The sequence below is a fragment of the Gopherus evgoodei genome, unplaced genomic scaffold, assembly GCF_007399415.2.
Source record: "Gopherus evgoodei ecotype Sinaloan lineage unplaced genomic scaffold, rGopEvg1_v1.p scaffold_35_arrow_ctg1, whole genome shotgun sequence".
Lineage (NCBI taxonomy): Eukaryota > Metazoa > Chordata > Testudines > Testudinidae > Gopherus > Gopherus evgoodei.
The window spans coordinates 1,993,912-2,011,083 of record NW_022060027.1 but is presented as its reverse complement, the minus strand read 5'-3'; the positions used below and the strand labels follow the sequence as shown (position 1 = coordinate 2,011,083).

Genomic DNA, 17,172 nt, shown 5'->3' with positions numbered 1-17,172 from the left:
TTGGAGGCAGCACTAGCCCCCACCACTGCCGCAGGGTGGGGTTGAAGCCAAAGAAGTGACAGACGTCCATTAAAATTTCATGGAATCTGTGACCTCCATGGCTAAATCGTATCCTTGAATCATTCTCGCCGCTCTTCTCTGAACCCTCTCCAGTTCACCAACATCCTTCTTGAACGATGGGCACCAGAACTGGACGCACTGGTGACAGACAGGTGAAGAAGTTGAATTTCTTGAGTTTATTGTTCTTCAAGGTTAGTGATCTCTCCCCGAGCGGAGTCTCTGCCGGGTGTAACCACACACACCCTCCTCCCCCCACATACACTTTTCTCCCGTGGTTTCCACTCTGTCAGCAGCCAAGGTAGCACCGAGCACAACACAGATCCACAGCAGACATGTCCACTATGATTAAACTTCCTGCTCCGGATTTCTCTTTGCTGGGACACGTGGAATACGTTGTGAATTCAAAAGGAATCTTTCCCCCAGGTGGGCAGAGTGTCTCTTTCCCCTCCCCTGCCCCCCAGGGCTCTCCGAGGTGGCACAAGTGCTGAGCTCCCCCATGTCCACGGTCACCATCCCACGTGGACTCTCCAAGGTGGCACAAGTGCTGAATTCCCCCATATCCACGGTCACCATCTCACATGGACTCTCTGAGGTGTCACAAACGGAGTTCCCCTGTCTCCGCGGTCACCATCCCACGTGGATCCTCCAAGATCTAATAAGCATTGATCTCCCACAGAGGCCCTTTGTCCACGTGTCCCCTGTGGATTCTCCCAGGTGTAATAAGCCCTGAGCTCACCTGTGTCCGAGGCGTAATTAGCGTTGCATTCCCACGGGAACCCTTTGCCCACATGTCCAGCGTGTCCTTATTCCCAGCGTGGGTCTCTAACAAGGCACGAACAGTGCACCAAACCCTCCCCCCCGTCCCTCCCCCGGCCGGCTGCTCATAGTGGATTGGTCGCGTGGGTCCCGTGGTGTAGGATGAGCGCCGAGCTCTGGCTGAAGCTTTTCCCGCACTGGGTGCATTTGTAGGGGCGCTCGCCGGTGTGGATGCGCTGGTGGCGGATGAGGTGGGAGCTGCGGCTGAAGCTCTTGGCGCACTGCAGGCAGCGGTAGGGCTTCTCGCCGGTGTGGATGCGCTGGTGCTCCAGCAGGCGGGAGCTCTCACAGAAGCGCTTGCCGCACTGGGCACACTGGAAGGGCTTCTGGCCGGTGTGGAGGCGCTGGTGCTGGATGAGGTTGGAGCTCCAGGAGAAGCGCTTGCCGCACTGCGGGCAGTGGTAGGGCTTCTCGCCCGTGTGCATGCGCTGGTGCTGCAGCAGGTTGGAGTTCTGGGTGAAGCTCTTGGCGCAGGCCCCACACTTGTAGGGCTTCTCCCCCGTGTGGGTGCCCAGGTGGCGCATCAGGTGGGAGCTCTGGCTGAAGCCCTTGCCGCACTCCGTGCACTTGTAGGGCTTCCCTGGCAATGGGCGGGGGGCCGGGGCGCCAGCGTACAGAGGGGCCTGGCCCGGCTGGTCCTCTGCCTCACTCCCCCAGGCCTGGCTGAGCCGCTCCACCGGGGAGTTTCCCTCCTGGCCCCCAGCCTCAGCCTCAGCCTCATCCCTCCAGGCTGGGCCCAGACACTCCACTTCGGAGTCCCCCTGCTGCCCCCCAGCCTCGGCCCCCCAGGCTAGTTCTGGGTCCAGGCCCCGGTGATTGTTCCCAGTGGAGCCTCTTGTGGACATCCTGTGTGGCTGTGCGGCCTCAGAGATCTCCCACCTCAGCCTCACTCCTGCCACCTGTGGAGACAAGAGAGGGGTGAGTCACTCCCTGGGCCGAGGGAGACGCCCGGGGCTGCTCATTGCAGCTGGCTGGGAGTTTCTCATGGGGACGATATTTCAACAGGCAGTGTGCTTTCCTCCTATGAGGAATGGGGAATTTTCTGTAACATTCCAATGATTCTGTTCCCTCGGTGCTTTGCCTGGCCACCCCCGGGTGCCCCCGGTTTAAAGATCCGCTCTTGGGGCGGAGCCGGAGAAAGGCTGAAATTAACCCATATCGATGGAGGCTTCACAAAGACTGTGGGAACCCCAGGGACAGAGCAACTGATGCTTCTCCTCAGGAATCTCTGGCAGGTGGCACATGGGAATGCAGCATGGGTCCACAGGAGCTGGATAAGGAGATGAGACTCAAAGAGCTTGACTAGTTTAGCCTCAGTGAAAGAAGGCTGAGGGGAGATATGATCGCTCTAGCTATACGGGAGAACCCCGTTTATCTGGTCTAATTGAGATCAGGCCCAGATCAGATCATCAAAACTTTGGATAAACCGGAGAAAGAGAAAATATGATGCTGCAGCACCATCTAGTGGCCATAGGAGAGATCACCTACTTCTGGCCCTGCAGTCCTGGTTGTTCGGTAAATGCAGCAAGCCGGTTAGGGAGGGATGGATAAACAGAGTTCTGCTGTACATCAGAGGGATAAACACCAGGGAGGGAGAGGAGTCACTTAAGTTAAGCACCAGTGTGGACACAAGAACAAATGGATATAAACCAGCCAGCAACAAGTTTAGGCTAGAAATTAGATGAAGATTTCTAGCCATCGGAGTGAAGTTCTGGAGGAGTGGGGGCCAAAAATCCTAACTAGCTTCCAGGCTGAGCTTGATAAGTTTACGGAAGGGATGATATGGTGACACTGTCTCCAATGGCATGTAGCCGATCTGTGACTGCTCACAGCAAATACCTCCACCGGCTGGTGATGAGACACTGCATGGGGAGGGCTCTGAGTTACTACAGAGAACCCGCCTCCAGGTGTCTGGCTGGTGGGTGTTGCTTATATGCTCAGTGTCCAACTGATCACCATATCTGGGGGGCAGGAAGGAATTTTTCCCTGGGTCAGATCAGCAGAGACCATGGGAGGTTTTTGTCTTTCTCTGCAGCATGGGGCATGGGTCACTTGCAGGTTTAAACTAGTGTTAATGGTGGAGTCTCTGTAACTTGAAGTCTTCATGATTTGAGGACTTCCGTAACTCAGCGAGAGATTAGAGGTCTGTTACAGGAATGGGTGGGTGAGGTTCTGTGGCCTGCAACAGGCAGGAGGGCAGACTAGATCATGATGGTCCCTTCAGGCCTTGTGGTCTATGAAAGGCATCAGGTGGCTGGAATAAGGGTGGCTTTGGGAGAAAGTCAGCAGCTCTGGGACTACCAGGCAGATGGAGAGATCGAGAAAGGGATTCCACAGCAGGTTGGTTGGGAGGACCACTGGCTTAGCCAGAAAGGACTACGGCTTAACCTTTAGTTCTCTATCCTACGACTTCCTGATGCTGGATTCCAGTTAATAAACCCTGCTCTGCTTTGCAAATGCTGCCAGCCGCCACTGCAAATACTCGCTGAGGTGGATGGGTCCCTGAAGGGTGTACAAGTCATTGGACAGAGCTCAGTGTGAAGCAGGAATGCTGGAGCTCAAAAGCTCAGTCTCAGAGGCGTTAATGCCATGTAGCCTACATGAAGGAAGAGTGAGACCCCTTGGGGGTCCACCACACATATGGGGTTCTTCCCAGGGGCTGTTCAAAGGCTGGGGCGCAGCACGGATTCTACAGATCCGTCAGCCCACCCCAAATCACATTCAGAATTTTCCAGGTGGAAATTTTAATTTTGCCGACTCTTTTCAATTTTCCATTGGGAAACGGAAACAGAAGATTTTGTTCCAGGACAGTTTGACCCAAATTGAAATATTTTGGATTGCTCAACTGGCCTGAAATATTTAGTTGCAAATCAGTTCAGCTTTAAACAGCATTTCATGTTAAATGCATCTGTACAACAGGGCTAATAGCTCTTCCCTCCCTCATAGGATAAAAACATGAAGGACTGTGAAGCACTTGGAGATCTACTGATGAAAAACAGCTAGGTATTATTATTATTTCCACTTTGTGGTGCATTGCCTCATGGGAGTTGTGTTTCAGGTACCTATTCTCTCATATGGGCTGGGCTCCCTGGCTGGACTATATCTTCCATGATGCAACACAGTCTACCCCTCAGTGAGGCATGTGGTGCATCATGGGAGATGCAGTCTGGCCAGGCACCCAGGCCCATAGGCAAGAAGAGAGGCATGAGGCACATGAACTACAATTCCCATGATGCACCATGATGAAAGTTTACTACTGCACTAACTCAAAACAAGGTTTGGCAAAATTCAATTTTTAATATGTATAATTTTAATGGATTATATCAATGCTCATTTTTCAGATTTTTTTCTGGTTTTTATTGATTTGAATTTTCACAGTTGCATAAAATTATGGGGTTTGTCTTTTGTATTTTTATCAATTTAAATTTTCACAGTTATGGGAAATTGGATCAGACAATGGGAGAGAGTCAGACAATAATTATTTTATGACAGTAGATGTTGAGATTCAAAAAGTTAAAGCTTGATAATCGTTAAAACACAAATGGTCAATGTCTGATCAAAATGAGCAAAGTAAATATTCTTAAATCAGACTCTGATGAGCAGCATTTTTCTTACTTTGCTGATCTGTAAATTTCAATTTTTAGCAATGGAAACATTGTTTTAGGAGTTTGTATGTGTGCACAGTGAAATCAACGTTTACCGGAAAAAACCCTTCAAAGTCGACTGAAAACAAAGCATTTTGAGGTCACTTCACTGCTCCCAAGTGAAGCATTTCCATTCAAGGATAGCAAAATATTCCACATCAAGCAAAAAAGGAGAAGTGTGTAGTGGCCTGGATACCCACCGACCCAGACGTGTTGCTGTGCAGTTCGAGAAGGGAGGCTTTGCACTCAGAGCGGAAGGTGGTGAGATTTGAGATGCTCCAGTGGAGAATCATACCACTCTCATTTTGGTCTGGAGCGGAGTAGAACCTACGTGCCCTGCCGCAAGGCCCCTTAAAAGGAGGCAGGGTCAATCCCACCTGGGCCTTTTATAGCTCTGCAGACCAGGCTGTCAGTCACGAGCTCTGGGATGTAAATCAGGCTTGGCCATTTCCCCTTAAAGGGGCCGCTCACCCTGTGCCAGACCCAACAGCACCAAATATCACAGTGGGTACTCTTCACAGCAGTGCTGCCTAGTGGATAAAGCACAGCACACAGGAGAGCTGGGCTCTCTCTCCAGGTCTGCACTGAGTGACCTTGTGCAAGCCACTTCCCCTGTCTGTGCAAAACGAGGACAATGGTACCGCCCATTTTTTGATATGTTGCGAAAAGAGCCAATTGACTTGTTCACAGGACCAATGGGACGAAGTGGGAATGTTCTCTGATATTTGCGTGACACCGATGCCCGCCTCCATTTCTACTTTGCATTGCTACCCAGTGGGCACACAAGGGTGAGCGCTGCTCTTGGTAGGTGAACTCCGCCTGGCCTCGCCTGAGGCCAACAGACTGAGAGGTGAGAAAAGTCAGCTTTTAGGGCAGGCTCATCTGCCCTCACTTGGGATGTGAAACAGCCAGAGGAAGAGAGCCTGAAACGGAGTTCACAGGAGTTTGGTTGGCAGATTGCACTGGCACGGCCAGGACGGACAATTTCTTGATCAGCATTTCTCAAACTGGGGGTCCTGACCCAAAAGGGGGTCACAAGCCTATTGTAAGGGAGGGTCACAGCATTGCCACCCTTGCTTCTCTGCTCTCCAGACAACCAGCTCTGAAGGCAGCAGTGGCGGCTGGCCAGGTGCCCAGCTCTGAAGGCAGCGCCACCGCCAGCAGCAGCGCAGAAGTAAGGGTGGCTTGGTATGAGTGGAGTAGATAGTCATTTTTGGGGGTGGCTGTCACAGCCTGAAATATTTTCAAAGGGGGTTCCAGCAAAAAAAAAGTATGAGAACCCCTGGTCTTGACCTTTATGGCTCTGTGCTAACCTAAGGATTTCCCCGTGGTGGGTTGCAGGTGACCAATAAACCCAGCTCCGGTGTGAAAGGCTGCCTGGTGTTGATGCAAATACTGAACAATCAAAAGAAAGCAATTCAGCTGACCCAACGCTAAGCTGTGTCTGGGATTTTATTTAGCCACTCTCAAAACACATGGTTTTTTAGGATCGATTCAGGATGCAACTCTTCCTTCTAAAGCCCAAACTGATCTCCCGCATTCCTCACCTGCACGGGTTCTCCTCAGGACCACCCTTTGCGTGGAGTCCTGGAGATGCGGGGCACAGGGCCCTTCCCCTCGCCTCATCTGGAACAGCAGGTCGTGGGGGAAGGGGGCTGGCAATCCTATTCAGGGGGAAAGGAAACAGGATCAAAGGTCAAATGAGCGCAATGAAGTCTGCTGTGTGATTTCGACTCCCCTCCTCTTTGTACTGGGTGTGGGCCAACTGGGGTGGGGGGGAGGGGAGATTCCTTCCTGACCCTTGCAGGTGCCTGGCTGAAGCCCTGAAGCATGAGGTTGGATTAAAGTCACTGTTTTAAGGCAGAGTAGGGGGTGGTCTGAGCAGGTTGAGGGGAGGTGATGGGTGGGGGGGATCCCCGGACAGAATCCCCAGTGCTGGATGGGTCAGTGGGGGGAAGGTGTGGGGAGGTCCCTAGGCAAGCAATATTGCTTTCCCCCAGAAAGGGATGAAGAGGGGGATTCCAGGGCCAGAAGGGACCACTCTGATGCCCAGCTGGAGATGAGATCAGAATATCAGAGACACCCGGTTCCTAATACCCCAGGGAAATGGGGCCTTCCCCAGTTCCATCAGGGCCTGCCCATGATCCTGTACAGCTCCAACTCCCCAAACAGACCCTACTATGCCCATAACATGCACGGCACCACAGTGGGTTCACTTGCCCCTGGACCCTCAATATTATCACCGAGTGCTCCCCAGCTGCAGTGCTCGTTCAGTCTGTGTGTGAAGGCGAGGATGCTAGCCCCCTTCTACAGAGAGGGAAACTGAGGCACATGGAGTGCAGACACTTGCCCATGGCCACATGGCAGAGCCAGGAATGGAACCCTGGAATCCTGCTCTAACAACTAGGCAAGCTGCCCTCGGTATCTCGTTAGCGCCAGGCCCAGCACTCGGGCCCTGGCAGAGCGGGGTGTGGGGGGGAGAGCTTGGGTAGTACAGCAGGCTCAGAGGGCTGCTTATTAACTTGCATGAGAGGGAAATCAAAGCTCAGGTGGAGAGGAGGGATGATGTGGTAAATGGCAGTGACAGCTCTGCACAGACTTCCTGGGGTTGGCTGGGTCAGTGGGGAGGGCGAATGGGGGCAACCCCATACAGACTCTCCGGACCTGGCTGGGACAGTGTGGAGGGGAGATGGGGGGGAGCCCCGCATAGACTCCCCAGGACTGCCTGGGTCGGGGGGGGGGAGGAATGGGTGGATCCCAGCAAAGACTCTCCGGGGCTGACAGGGACAGGGTGCGGGGATGGGAGGATCCCCACACAGACTCTGTGAGGCTGGCTGGGGCAGTGGTGGGGGGAGTGGGGATCCCCGCACAGACTCCCTGGGGGGCTCCCCACACAGACTCCCCGGGGGGGGCTGGGGCAGCGGGGGGGAGGGAGGATCCCCGCACAGACTCCCGGGGGGGCGGGGGGATCCCCGTACAGACTCCTGGGGGAGGGGGGCTGGGGCAGTGGAGGGATCCCCGCACAGACTCCCGGGGGGGGCGGGGGGATCCCCACACAGACTCCCGGGGGGGGCGGGGGGATCCCCGCACAGACTCCCGGGGGGGGGCTGGGGCAGCGGGGGGATCCCCGCACAGACTCCCGGGGGGGGCGGGGGGATCCCCGCACAGACTCCTGGGGGGGGGCTGGGGCAGCGGGGGGATCCCCGCACAGACTCCCAGGGGCGGGGGGAGGGGGGATCCCCGTACAGACTCCTGGGGGAGAGGGGCGGGGGCAGTGGAGGGGGGATCCCCCCACAGACTCCCCGGGGGGGGCAGGGGAATGGGGAGACTCCCGCCCACCCCCCTCATGCCGGGCTCCCCTCTCACCCCCCCGGGCGCTGCTCCGCGCCGCCGCCCCGGGCCCCGCGCAGCTGGACGGACCCGTCCCGGCCGGGCAGCCGCACCCGGAAGCTCCGGTCTCAGTTACACTCTCTGGCCCCGCCCCACGCGCCGCTCTGCCCCGCGGCCGCCGGCTCGCTGGTTTTAACCCGCCCCTCGCCGGGGCGCTGGGCTTGCCAACCCGCCGGGCTGGCCGGGAGTCTCCCGGCGGCTCCTGACACCGATCCGGGAGTGGCGGGCACGGCGAACTGACACGGATACTGTGACGTGTGGACCGAGCCTGAGCGACTTTGGCGCCTAAGTCTCCGGCTCCTAAACCACCTAGGCACTTGTGAAAAAACTTACATTCCTGCACGTGCTTCTCCTTATGGCTGAGGTCCGTGTGCCAGGCTGATCGAAGACCTGGGGAAGGTGTGTGCCGAGACCGGGGTGACCAGGCGGGGGGTTACACTCACCCGCCTGGGATTCGGCAGCAAGGCGGCAGGGGGCCCTTCAGCTGCAGACGCTCTTCGGTGGCGGGTAAGAAACCTGGCCACCAAAGCCAGGAGCACCCGCCGCTGAAATACCGCCAAAGGCCGTCCGCGACTGAGGGACTCTCTGCCAAATTGCCGCCAAACACCAGGAAACAAAATATCGGGACAAATGGCCTCCCAACCATATTCTGGTCGGGATGCGGGACAAACCCCTTAAAAATCGGGACATCTGGTCACCCTATGAGAGATTGAAAGGGTTCCCTTGGGGAATCCCCTGCTTAACACTCTCCTTTGCTGTGCTGCCCACAGAAGACTTGACAATGGTTGGGCAGCTGGTGTGATATGACCACTGTCTGTCATGCTACCCACTGTTGTCTCCTTGTTTTCATCTGTCTCCATGGTGTGTCTTGTCTTATCCTCCCAAGTTTCCCTTTTTTTTCCCGGTGGTTGTACCAGCCATAGCCCAGGACTCCATTACGCTAGGCGCTGTACATTATTTATTTGCTGTAGTACAGTAGCACTAGGAGGCCCAGGCATGAACTCCACTGCACCAGGTGCTGTACAAACACAGAACCAAAAGCCGGCTCCAAAGAGCTACAGGAATAGAAATAATGGCAAAGACCCGTTTTGCTTTTGAATGTCAAGTGCTTTAATGTTTCTGCAGTTATTTCTTCTGTGCATAACAAAGGTTTGAAAGCACCTTTATCATAGGTTCGCTATGGCACAAGCAGGCCAGAGACACTCAACACAGCCTCTGGAATATGATAAAACGGCTTAATATTGCAAAGCCAAGGTTCTTAAAAACATTTAAAATCAGAGCTAGGCACAGAATGGATTTTTTCGGTTCGCTGATAATGCTGGAAATAATAAATAAATAAATAGACATAATGAATTGCAGAGTGACGCTAAAAGGACATTTTTTGACATTTGGATTGCAAAGTCAAAACAAAAAGTTGTTTCAGATCAACATTTCATTTGACCCAAAATTAAACATTTTATTTCAACTCTAAGCATTTTATAAAACAAAAATGGAAGGAAATTATGAGACGAAAAGTCACTTTGAAGTAAAAAAACAACACATAGATAAAATGGTTCACTTTGCAAGTGTCAAAAGAAAATATATATTTTTGGGAAACCAGCACAAAGTCACCAAATATTTTGGTGCCAGCGAATCTATATTTGTGACCAATAATAATCCATGAGAATAATTTTGCCCAGCTCCAATCTTAACACCTTCAAGCCTCTCCAACACTAAACTTTTCCCTCTGTTGTTCCATCTGCCAAAAATGCATGAAAAGAAGTGAAAAAAAGATGCAATCAAATCCTGGCCTAATGACCCTTTGTCAAACAGGGAGCCACTTTCACTGTTGCAGGGACACGACATGATCGTCGATGAGAGGAAATCATCACAGGGCAGATTGTCCATTAAAATGTGGTTATGAAAATAGTTCCACATGAAAGGATATATTTGCCTATTGTTTTCTTTTTGCATTTTTTTTGTTTTGTTTTGTTTTTTAAGAAAAGAACTAGAAAATACCATACTAAGGCGCTAGGTTGAAAGAGCACAGAGGAACATGATTTGGTTAACAGATAATAATGGCACTGTAGTTAAGAGACTCTTGTGATTCTTACACACAAACGGGGCCGAGTTAAGGTTATCCAGAAAGCCATAACTAGCATTTCCTGCTTCAATAGGCCATTGATCTACTCGGGAATTGGCAATGTACAACCCTAAATTGTAATTTTAGCATTTCACAACTTGAAAGAACACTGGTAGAAAGGAGAGGTGGTGTTTCTGGTCAGCCTCAGGCATGACATTTATATGCAGAGCTGGTGGGGAAAATGAGGGGATTTTGCCACAGAAACTTCAGATAAAAATGGGACGGGAAAGGGAGAGATTTTGCTGAAATTTTCCAAAGGAAATTTCAAGCTTTTGGCAAAAACAAAAAACAAAAAAACAAAAAAATTCCAAATACAAACTCATGCCTGAAAACTGAAACGTTTCCCCCAAAACTTGACATATTTTTGGCCAAAATCACAAAATATTTAAATTCTGAAATGCCATGATGGTGCCTCATAGGATTTGTAGTTCAGGGACTTCATGCTCCTATTCTCCTCAGTAAGACTACATCTCCCATGATGCATTCAGATCACCCTGCAGATGACCTACCATAATGCCTCATGGCAGTCACATGCCCACATTGCATCATGGGAGACGTAGTCTTGATGGTTAGCCGGGCCTACAGCATGGGGCAACCAAAGTGCAACTCCCATGATTCACTGAAGTGGCTCAGGAACAGGAGATCAGGGAGAAATGGGTTTTTTACCCATGAAAGCATATGCCCAAATAAATCTGTTAGTCTTTAAGATGCCACTCCTTGTTATGTTTTTAGGGGAGACCATGGTGCATCATGGGAAATGCAGTCCAACCAAGAAGCTCAGCCTAGAGTGGAGAATGAGGGCATGAAGCAATTGCACTACAACTCCCATGAGGCAGTTCAGCAGTATTTCAGAATAGAAAATTTGCAGTTTTTGGCTGATGTTTTTCCAACAAAAAAACTGAAACTTTCTGGAGGAATCAGACACACTTTATTGGCTCAACCCCCCAATTTTCCAGCCGAAAAACAATTCACTAATACTACTACCTAGCACTTTTCATCAACAGATCTCAAAGCACTTTAGTATCATTACCTCCACTTTGCAGATGGGGAAAAAGAGGCACAGAAAGGGAAAGTGACTTGCAGCAGGGGAGAGCTAGGAATAGAACCCACGTCTTGTGAGTGCCAGTCCAGGCCAGTGCCCTCCCCTTGAGAGCAGACTGCTCTAAAGAGAGCCCACCGTGTGATATTTGGCAACACTGGGTTTGTGATCGGGTGGGCATGGCTTCATTGAAGCCCCCAGAGTGTGTGACGGACAACTAGGCTGGCGCAGCTGAGACTGGCCCTGCCTCCTCTTAAAGGGCCAGCATACCCTTTATTTGTATGGTCTCTACACCACATGTGACTGGGTCCGTCACCAGGTGAATGGCCCCTTTAAAAGGCAGTGGGTGTGGTCTCACCAGAGCCACCAGAGCATGAGACTGACAACCAGACTGGCACAGCTGATGCTGGCCCCGCCTCTTCTCATAGGGACCAACACCCCCCTTTATTTGTAGGGTCTCTGCGCTGCATGGCTTCTCTGGTGGGTCATGAGCCCTGATCGCTGACGGAAGCTCTTGCCACACTCGCCACACCGGTAGGGCTTTTCCCCTGTGTGGATCCGCCGGTGGATGGTCAGGTGGGAGCTGACAGAGAAGCCCCGGCCGCACTCGGCGCAGCGGTATGGCCGCTCCCCGGTGTGGGTCCGCTGGTGGAGATTGAGGGTGGAGCTCTGGCTGAACCGCTTCCCGCAGTGATGGCACTGGTAGGGCTTCTCTCCCGTGTGGGTGCGCTGGTGCTTGGCCAGGTGGGAGCTGACGGCGAAGCTCCGCCCGCAGTCGGTGCACTTGTAGGGCTTCTCCCCGGTGTGAGTGCGCCGGTGCAGCACCAGGGTGGAGCTTTGGCTGAAGCTCTTCCCACACTCACCACACCGGTAGGGCTTCTCCCCCGTGTGGATCCGCCGGTGGATGGTCAGGTGCGAGCTGACCGAGAAGCTCTTCCCGCAGTCGGGGCACTGGTAGAATCTCTCTGCTGCCGGGACCCGCAGCTGGGGTGGCTGCGGCGGCAGCTGGGCAGGGCGCACACTTTGGCCGAAACTGCCCCCACACTGGGTGCACACGGTCTGGCTCCCTCCAGGCTGGGGGAGAGGCAGAGCCTGGACCCGCTGCAGGGCAGCGCTGCCCTCTTTGAGTTTCTTCAGGCCCTCGCTGTTGGCAGCCGTTTTGCTCCATGGTTTTCCTGCTGGCCTGGCCTGGCTCTGGCAAGTGGCTGCGTGGCCTGGGGCCTGGTAAACGTTCCCTTCAGATCTCATCCCTGGTAACGTCCTGTGGGACTGTGCTGTCTCGGGGCCTCCCTGCTGCAGGGCTGGGTTAATAATTCCACTATCTGCAAGGATAAAGAAAGAATCCAAACATGATTTTCCGGACTGTTATCTTATCAGCACCTCACCATTCTGCTTCCTTGTTCCCCAGAATCTTAACTTTCATTTAAAAAAAAAAAGTCTCTAGCTGCTATAGTTGTGCAGAAAACCAGGAAAATGCAAACTGAGGGCATAACTGACGCTGCTTGAGTCTGCTGAGAGCCTGAGCCTGTTGCTGTGTGAGGTGTGAGTTTATTTTACATGTGGGACTTGGAAGGGTAGCACTAGCTTCCCCCCATACCACCCAATTTGCTGCCAGAGCTGGGGAGGAAAGAAGAACAACTGAGGGGCATGGAAATGATCTCATTAGAATGCCGAAAAATAAACCCAGCTGCCTTAATAACCCTTCCACAGTTGTTCTTCCATCTCGTACATGGACAGGCAGTGATGAGGGGAGGGAGCTACTGCCCAATGTGGGGTAGGGTAGGTGGAAAGCCATGAGTGGTGCATCCGCCACTCCTGATTGCATGCCCCTTTGGGCAGGGACCGTCTTTCTGTTCTGGGTTTGTATAGCATATAGCGCATAGCACAATGAGGTCCTGGGCCATTACCGGAGCTCCTAGGCACTCCCGTAATACACCTAATACATCAATTTATGGCGCCTAGCACAATGGGGTCCTGAGCCATGACCGGGGCTCCCAGTGTTACCGTAATACACCCACTAAATAACAATGATAACAGTTGTAATCCTCTCCTATACGAGGTACAATTGAGAGAATTCACAAGCAGAGCTAGGCAAATAATGGCTTTTTTAATCCACTGGCAATTCGGAAAAATTAAAAAAAATCAATTTCAGGTACAACCGAAAATAAAAATTTTCAGGTATTCAAAAAGTCAAATATATACACATCTATATATTGATTTGGGTGGAAGGGAACGTTTCATTTTGAGAAAATCAAACTGTTATTTTTATTTTGACCCTTTCTAACCATTTTCTTGGGGGGGGAGGAGGTAGGTTATTATATATAAAAATAAAGGAAATTTTGAAACCAACAGTCATTTCACACTGAAAAACTGAAACATTTCATCCAAGACTCTGAGTTTGGGTGGAATTTAATTTATTTAATATTTCGGGGAAACTGAAAGAATGTGGCAGAACTGACACGATTTGACCGAGGTCACCCAGCCGGAGAGATGGCAATAGGTCTGCTGAGTTCCAGCCCAGGCCTCTATCCACTAGGCCATGCTGCCTCACGTTTTCTTTCTCCTGCCTCGTGAGCCTTGGCTACTTAGGCTGTGAGCTCTCGGAGGCAGAGCGCGTCTCTCAATATGACGATGACCTCTTGAGGGTCTGTACAACCCTGGCCTGGGCCTGGCACCACAGCGTGCTGCGGAGTCTGAGTGCTAGGGTAACAATGCTATAATTTAGTTCTGCCAAAGCTGAAGAGATTGAAGAGTGGGTAAGTCTGGGTGGGGGAGAAGAGATGGGGTGGGAAGCAGTATGGACTAGTGGCTAAAGCACTGGACTGGGGTTCAGGACCCAGCTTTGCCACTCGCCTGAGGGTGACCTTGATAAATCACTTCACCTCTCCATACTTCAGTGTCCTCATCTATAGCATGGGGATAAGGATACAGCTCTCCTGAGGGAGAGCACAATACCACAGCCAGATATTATGAGCAATGCCACAGCAAAATTCTTCGGACAAACCCCTTTTTTCAGCGAAACACACAGGCCCAGGTCGCCTGAACGCCATATGAATTGGAGTCAAGTTTGGCAAATTGTTTCAGTCACTCAAAAAAAGATGGAACAAATCCAAACGTTTGGATCATTTGGATTAAAAGACTTTTCATTTCCAAATTTCCTTTGCTTTTATTAAATAGTAATTTTGAAAACAGTAAAAAATGCCTGAAATCGAGAGGAAACGTTTCGGTTTACATCAAACACGTTTTGTCTGACCCAAAATTTTTGTTGCAGGACGACCCCTAAAGGTTTTTTCCCCCCATTTTCCAGATCTGCCTCGTAACCAAAACCATCAGTTATTAGCTCAGCTCTAGCCGCGGCATTTCTGACCCTTCTTTCTCATCCCAGGCGTGGAGGCGATTGTCTCCTTCCCTCTCACTTGGATTCAGGGGAGGGGGGAATTGACACCCCAAATCTAAGGGGGAGAACCCAGGGCTAGAGCCAATCCGGACACATCAGAGCCTGCCCAGGCCCGAATGTCAAGGGGGAGCCTTACCCCGAGAGAGGAGCGTCCCATAGTTCTCTGGAACCATGTCCCTGTAGACAGGCCTTGGAGCGGGGTCCAGCAGAGCCCACTGGATCTCAGCAAAATACATTGGACCTGCCTCTAATATCCCAGCACCCTGGAATGAGAAGGGTCTGAGCTTGGGGCAACCCAGCATCCAGCCCCATGCTTCCCAGCTCAGCCCTAGCCCCCTCAGTCCAGCCCCACATCCTCCACCACAGCCCTGCCCCCCTCAGTCCAGCCCCACGTCCTCTGGCTCAGCCCTGCTCCCCTCAGCCCAGCCCCAAATCTCCTCCAGCTCAGCCCCGCCCCTCTAACCCCAGCCCCACATCCCTGCAGCTCAGCCCTGACCCCCTCAGTCCAGACCCACCTCCTCTGGCTCAGCCCTGCTCTCCTCAGTCCAGCCCCACATCCACCAGTTCAGCCCTGCCCCTCTAACTCCACCCCACATCCCTGCAGCTCAGCCCTGCCCCTCTAACCTCAGCCCTGCTTCACTCACCCTAACCCCAAATCCTCCCCATCTCAGCCCTGGCCCTCACTGTGTGTTGTGTCTCTACAGCGCATAGCACACTGGGGTCCTGGGCCATCAGTGGGGTGCCTAGTGCTACCGTAATACCCCTAATAAACAATGTACAGCACCCAGCACAGTGGGGGTCTTGGCGTGTGCCCGGCTCTCCGAGCCACGACTGCGATCGCAAAGAAGAAGGCGGAGCCCTAATCTTACCTAGCGCTTTGCGGAGCGCCTCAGCCCGCTGCGCAGAGGGGGAAACTGAGGCACAGAGAGGGCGGGGACCCACGAGTCGCCGAGCGGAACCCAGGCGTCCTGCGCTAGCCGCGCCCCCCGGGGAGCCTCCAGCCTGGCTGCCGGGGGGACCTGCCCTGCCCTGCCAGGCCGCCGCCGCCTACCTGGGCCCGGGTCCGGTCGGGCAGCCCCAGCCGGCGCGGCGGAGGCGGAGGCCGGGGTCGGGGCGGGGCGCTGCGCACGCCGCTGACCCGGGAAGTTCAGCCCCCGCCGGGGTGAGCGGGGAGGACGGAGCCGCGGGGCGGGCGCGGGGAGCCGGGGCGGGGCTGAGCTGAGCGGCGCGGAGAGACTCGGAGCGCCCCGCCCCGCCCCGCCCCATCGGCCCCCAGCCCCGCCCCCCTCCTGCCCCACAGCCGGACCCCCCCGAGACCCCGGGCCTCCCTCCCGCCCCACAGCCGGACTCCCCAAACCCCCCTCCCGTGCCACACATGGACCCCCCAGAGACCCCGGGCCTCCCTCCCGCCCCACAGCCGGACCCCCAACACCCCTCCCGCCCCACAGCTGGACCCCCCCAGAGACCCCGGGCCTCCCTCCCTCCCTCCCCATAGCCGGACCCCCCCAGTCCCTGAGCCTCCCTCCTGACCCCCCCAGACCCACACCCAGACCCCCCTAACCCCGCTCCGGTGCTACACATGGACCCCCCAGAGACCCCGGGCCTCCCTCCCGCCCCACACCCGGACCCCCCCGAGACCCCGGGCCTCCCTCCCGCCCCACAGCCGGACCCCCAACACCCCTCCCGCCCCACAGCTGGACCCCCCCAGAGACCCCGGGCCTCCCTCCCTCCCTCCCCATAGCCGGACCCCCCCAGTCCCTGAGCCTCCCTCCTGACCCCCCCAGACCCACACCCAGACCCCCCTAACCCCGCTCCGGTGCTACACATGGACCCCCCAGAGACCCCGGGCCTCCCTCCCGCCCCACACCCGGACCCCCCCGAGACCCCGGGCCTCCCTCCCGCCCCACAGCCGGACCCCCCCAAACCCCCTTCCCGTGCCACACATGGACCCCCCAGAGACCCCGGGCCTCCCTCCCGCCCCACAGCCGGACCCCCAACACCCCTCCCGCCCCACAGCTGGACCCCCCCAGAGACCCCGGGCCTCCCTCCCTCCCTCCCCATAGCCGGACCCCCCCAGTCCCTGAGCCTCCCTCCTGACCCCCCCAGACCCACACCCAGACCCCCCTAACCCCGCTCCGGTGCTACACATGGACCCCCCAGAGACCCCCAGCCTCCCTCCCGCCCCACACCCGGACCCCTCAGGGACCCTGGGCCCCCTCCCGCCCCACAGCCGGACCCCCCGAACCCCCAAACCCCCCTCCCGTGCCACACATGGACCCCCCCACAGAGATCTTGAACCCCCTTCCTGCCCCACAGCTGGACCTCCCAGAGACCCCGGGCCTCCCTCCTGCCCCACACCTGGACCCCAACACCCCTCCCACCCCACAGCCAGACCCCCCCAGAGAACCTGAGCCTCCCTCCTGCCCCACACCCGGACCCCCAACACCCCTCCCGCCCCACAGTCGGACCCCCGCACCCCCCTCCCGTGCCACACATGGACCCCCCAGAGACCCCGGGCCTCCCTCCCGCCCCACACCTGGACCCCCCTAGAGACCCTGGGCCCCCTCCCGCCCCACAGCCAGACCCCCCCGAGAACCTGAGCCTCCCACCCCACACCCCCAACACCCCTCCCGCCCCACAGCCAGACCCCCCAGAGACCTTGAACCCCCTCCTGCCTCACACCCAGACCCCCAACACCCCTCCC

At 54.9% G+C, this 17,172-nt stretch overlaps 1 protein-coding gene across 1 annotated transcript; it reads right to left on the bottom strand.

Annotated features, from left to right (window-relative positions):
• Positions 1-213: 213 nt before the first annotated feature.
• LOC115641771 (zinc finger protein 664-like) lies at positions 214-15,515 on the bottom strand. The gene is made up of 5 exons (XM_030545151.1): positions 15,338-15,515; positions 14,605-14,731; positions 11,537-12,393; positions 7,860-7,863; positions 214-1,456 (listed from the first exon to the last, which is right to left on the bottom strand). The coding sequence occupies exons 2-5, from the start codon at positions 14,702-14,704 to the stop codon at positions 942-944; spliced, it is 1,476 nt and encodes a 491-aa protein (XP_030401011.1). The 5' UTR covers positions 14,705-14,731; positions 15,338-15,515; the 3' UTR covers positions 214-941.
• Positions 15,516-17,172: the final 1,657 nt, after the last annotated feature.